This window comes from Sphaeramia orbicularis, chromosome 17 (assembly GCF_902148855.1).
Source record: "Sphaeramia orbicularis chromosome 17, fSphaOr1.1, whole genome shotgun sequence".
Classification (NCBI taxonomy): Eukaryota; Metazoa; Chordata; class Actinopteri; order Kurtiformes; family Apogonidae; genus Sphaeramia; species Sphaeramia orbicularis.
The window spans coordinates 35,922,537-35,925,938 of record NC_043973.1 but is presented as its reverse complement, the minus strand read 5'-3'; the positions used below and the strand labels follow the sequence as shown (position 1 = coordinate 35,925,938).

General features: G+C 38.0%; 1 protein-coding gene across 2 annotated transcripts; it reads left to right on the top strand.

Moving 5' to 3' along the window:
* Window positions 1-817: 817 nt before the first annotated feature.
* On the top strand, window positions 818-3,402 carry rgs1 (regulator of G protein signaling 1). Of its 2 annotated transcripts, none has more exons than XM_030161421.1 (4): window positions 818-891; window positions 1,182-1,261; window positions 1,378-1,544; window positions 2,855-3,402. In XM_030161421.1, exons 1-4 carry the CDS (start codon window positions 881-883, stop codon window positions 3,029-3,031), a joined length of 435 nt encoding a protein of 144 aa, XP_030017281.1. In that variant the 5' UTR covers window positions 818-880; the 3' UTR covers window positions 3,032-3,402. The 2 variants fall into 2 exon arrangements, with proteins under 2 accessions (XP_030017281.1, XP_030017280.1); XM_030161420.1 differs by having other exon boundaries at window positions 853-984; window positions 1,177-1,261.

The window sequence follows — 3,402 nt, the reverse complement described above, 5'->3', positions numbered from 1 at the left end:
CGGGGGGGCCCGCCCCACTTTTTGAGAAACACTGGTTTAAATGGTGAAACAATATTACAGAAAATGACCATCACTTTCACTATGATAAAGTACACTCTACCTGAATTATTTACCTCTATTGACAGGATTAGTTGTTGAAAAGTTATTAAACATTTCAGATCGGTAAATGCTGTGGGTCACTGGAGTCTGTTTAGAATAAAAAGGGGGTTATAAAAATCATAATAACATTTGAGGAGAATTTATTGGAAGTGTACTTCAAGGATTTGTTTGGCTCAAAGCCCTAAAGAACAAGGAGAAGGTTTATTTATTTAGGCACAAACCAGGAAGAATGAAGCTCTTTTTCATGGTCATGTGACCAAGAAAGTACATCAGTCTATACAAAGTTCAGAACAACATGACAAAAATGTATAGAATACAACACAGACAAAAACAACAGGAAGAAGGAAGGACGAGAACACAAAAGGAAATGTAGGTGAGACGTAACCACCAGGGCGAGATGATGATGTTTTGGCTTCACCTTTGATGACCTATCACTATGTCCATTTTTATATAAATTTCTATTCTATTCTATTCTATTCTATTCTATTCTATTCTATTCTATTCTGTGTCTTCCAGCCCATTTCTGGACAGATGAGGTCACCTTAAATCACGGCTGAGATCCGACAGACATGGGAGGATGCCCTGTTCTCCCAACAACAACACTTTGCATAGAGATTTCCATATATTCCATTCATGCACGGGAGGGGTGCAGATGGGTGATGGGGGGGGGGGCTCATTTAGATTTGTTCAGTCACTTGACTCTCTCATTTCCAAACAATCACAACCCCATCTTCAGTTTGGCAGGATCTTATCTCTGTCTCCCTTCGTAGAGGACGAGGAGATGGCGATAAAGTGAGTTACTGCATATTTGATTTTTGGGCCTTTACCATTTTCAGCAGGCAACAACTTACTGCAGCCATGTGGAAAATACCAAGGAGGTTCACTGTAAGTCTCACTTTGCATCGCACCTTTTTGTCCAGGCTTATTATGAAGGGAATCGGATGTTAAGTGTTCGTCTTTGAGCATAATCTGTCACATAATTTAAAGATCTGTCTTGCGAATGTTGTTTGCTCTAGGTGTGATTTGTGGAGTTTACAGGAAACTGGGCTAGTGATAGGTCTTGATGCTCTTTTCAAGGGTAGATTGTGTTGCTTTCCCACGGATCCACTGGAAGATGTTGAGACTTGGGGTGAGTCTGTGGATAAAGTCCTCGCTTGTAAAGGTGAGAAGCTCATCCTTGAATCCCAAACAAAAAGAAATGTCAGTGAGGCATCTGTCAACTCTGTCTTGCAGAAAAGTAAGAAGTATCTGCTGACTTTATGAATGTATGATTTCTAGCTGGACAGATAGCTTTCCGGGAGTTCCTGAAGTCAGAGTACAGTGAGGAGAACATACTGTTTTGGCTCGCCTGTGAGGAGTATAAAAAGATCAAGACGGTCCCAGAGATGATCTCCTCTGCCAACAGGATTTACTCAGAGTTTGTCCAAACAGAAGCGCCGAGACAGGTAACTGCAACCTGAAGAGCAAACCATTAAATAACAAAGAAAATCATGAGGAATCATTAACCCTTTCATGCATGAATTATTAGAACCGTAAGCAAGATTTTTTTTCTGGAATGTTTTTATTCCTCTTTAGGCATCAAAAAAAACCCAATGCAACTGAATTTTTTTCATGAAGTTACAAAAATGTCCACTCAGCTGGACACCATGCATTGAATTTTAGAAGCAAAAATATATGTATTTACCGATATACTGTGTGAAAACTATGAAATAATAAAAACATTTTTAATGTTGCTAATCTGAAGTTTTCTCACATTTTAACATACTCTAATACTAGTTATTACTCACTTCGTGGAGATAATATGCAAAAAAAAAACAACTTTTTCTGTAGAAAAACAAAAAAAACCCTGTTAATTACAGTCTAATAACAATTAGCAATTTTTTTTACACTCAAACATGTTAGTGCAGATCAGGTTTATCTAGAACAGCAACGTTACGGTAATGGTATGAACTGCAGTGTATGGGATGATGCATGTACATCCACTGTGTTGGCTGATATAATAATAACAAGAAAAGCACTCGGAGAGCACAGACCTCCGCCAAGACAGATCTGCCCCCCCGATCACTTCCAAAATTTAATCATTTCTTCCTTGTGCCAGTATCAACATTTCCCGAAAATTTAATGAAAATCCATCCATAACTTTTTGAGTTATCCTGCTAACAAACAACGCAAACACACAAAGCAAAACGATCACAATACCTCCTGGGGGAGATAATAATAATAATAATAATTATAATAATAATACATCATTTTTTAAGTACTCAAAGACACTTTACAATAATCAGCCAAGGGACGAACACACAACAAACGGGTAAAACAGACACAGAGTTAATACTAAAGGGCAAACAAAGAACAAATACTCAAGCAAAAAGGTCGAGACAGATATGGAAAGAAAACACATGAGAGGCGGTAGATGAGGTGGAACAGGCGGTCAGTTTTCGTATGACAATCTAAAGCCTGAACTAAAACAACAAACTCTATGAATACATAAGAGAAGACCTTTGAAAGGCTGTCCACTGTAATGACCACCATGCATGAAAGGGTTAAAACCTTAATTTAAAAAAAAAAAACAAAAACAGTTACCAAATACAACAGGCCATCAGCCAGTTAGTTGTTGGCTTTGAATCTGTGTATTTTCTGTCTTTCATGATGGAAAACCAGAAAATGTAATTTTAATTGCAAAAGAGACTTTTCCCCTCAGACTATTACAGTGAAAGTTGATGAAAATAGTTGCTTATGTTATGTTTGATTTCAGATCAACATAGATTGTGGTACCAGAGAAAACATAACAAAGAACATCTGCCAGCCTTCCCTGACTTCGTTTGATTCAGCACAGAAGCTCATCTACAGTCTGATGGCCAGGGACTGCTACCCACGGTTCCTAAAATCGGACATCTATCAGGGACTCCTGAGGAGAACCGATTCAAGGTGACTGTTTTAAACTGACAGCCGCTCAGTCGGCCTCACAGAAATCTGCTCTCCAGCTTTAGCGCTCTTTGATTTCAGTGTGGATAACAGGTTTATGCCATACAACCCAGAGCTTAATTGTAGCAGAAATAGCTTTTCTCTCAACCCGTGTGATTCAGTAGAATGTTACACCTCAAGGGAATCTGAACCTTGTATTATACTTTATCTCTTCGATTATTTAAAGGTATAACGAAGTCTTTTTAACAGATTGAAGAGATTATTCAATGACTATCTGGTTTTTTTTTGTTTTTTTTTCTGACCCTCCCTGTTGAGTCGCATTATGTAATAAATTCCCATTATGTAATAAAAGTTCAAAATGTAATAAGAATGTCACGT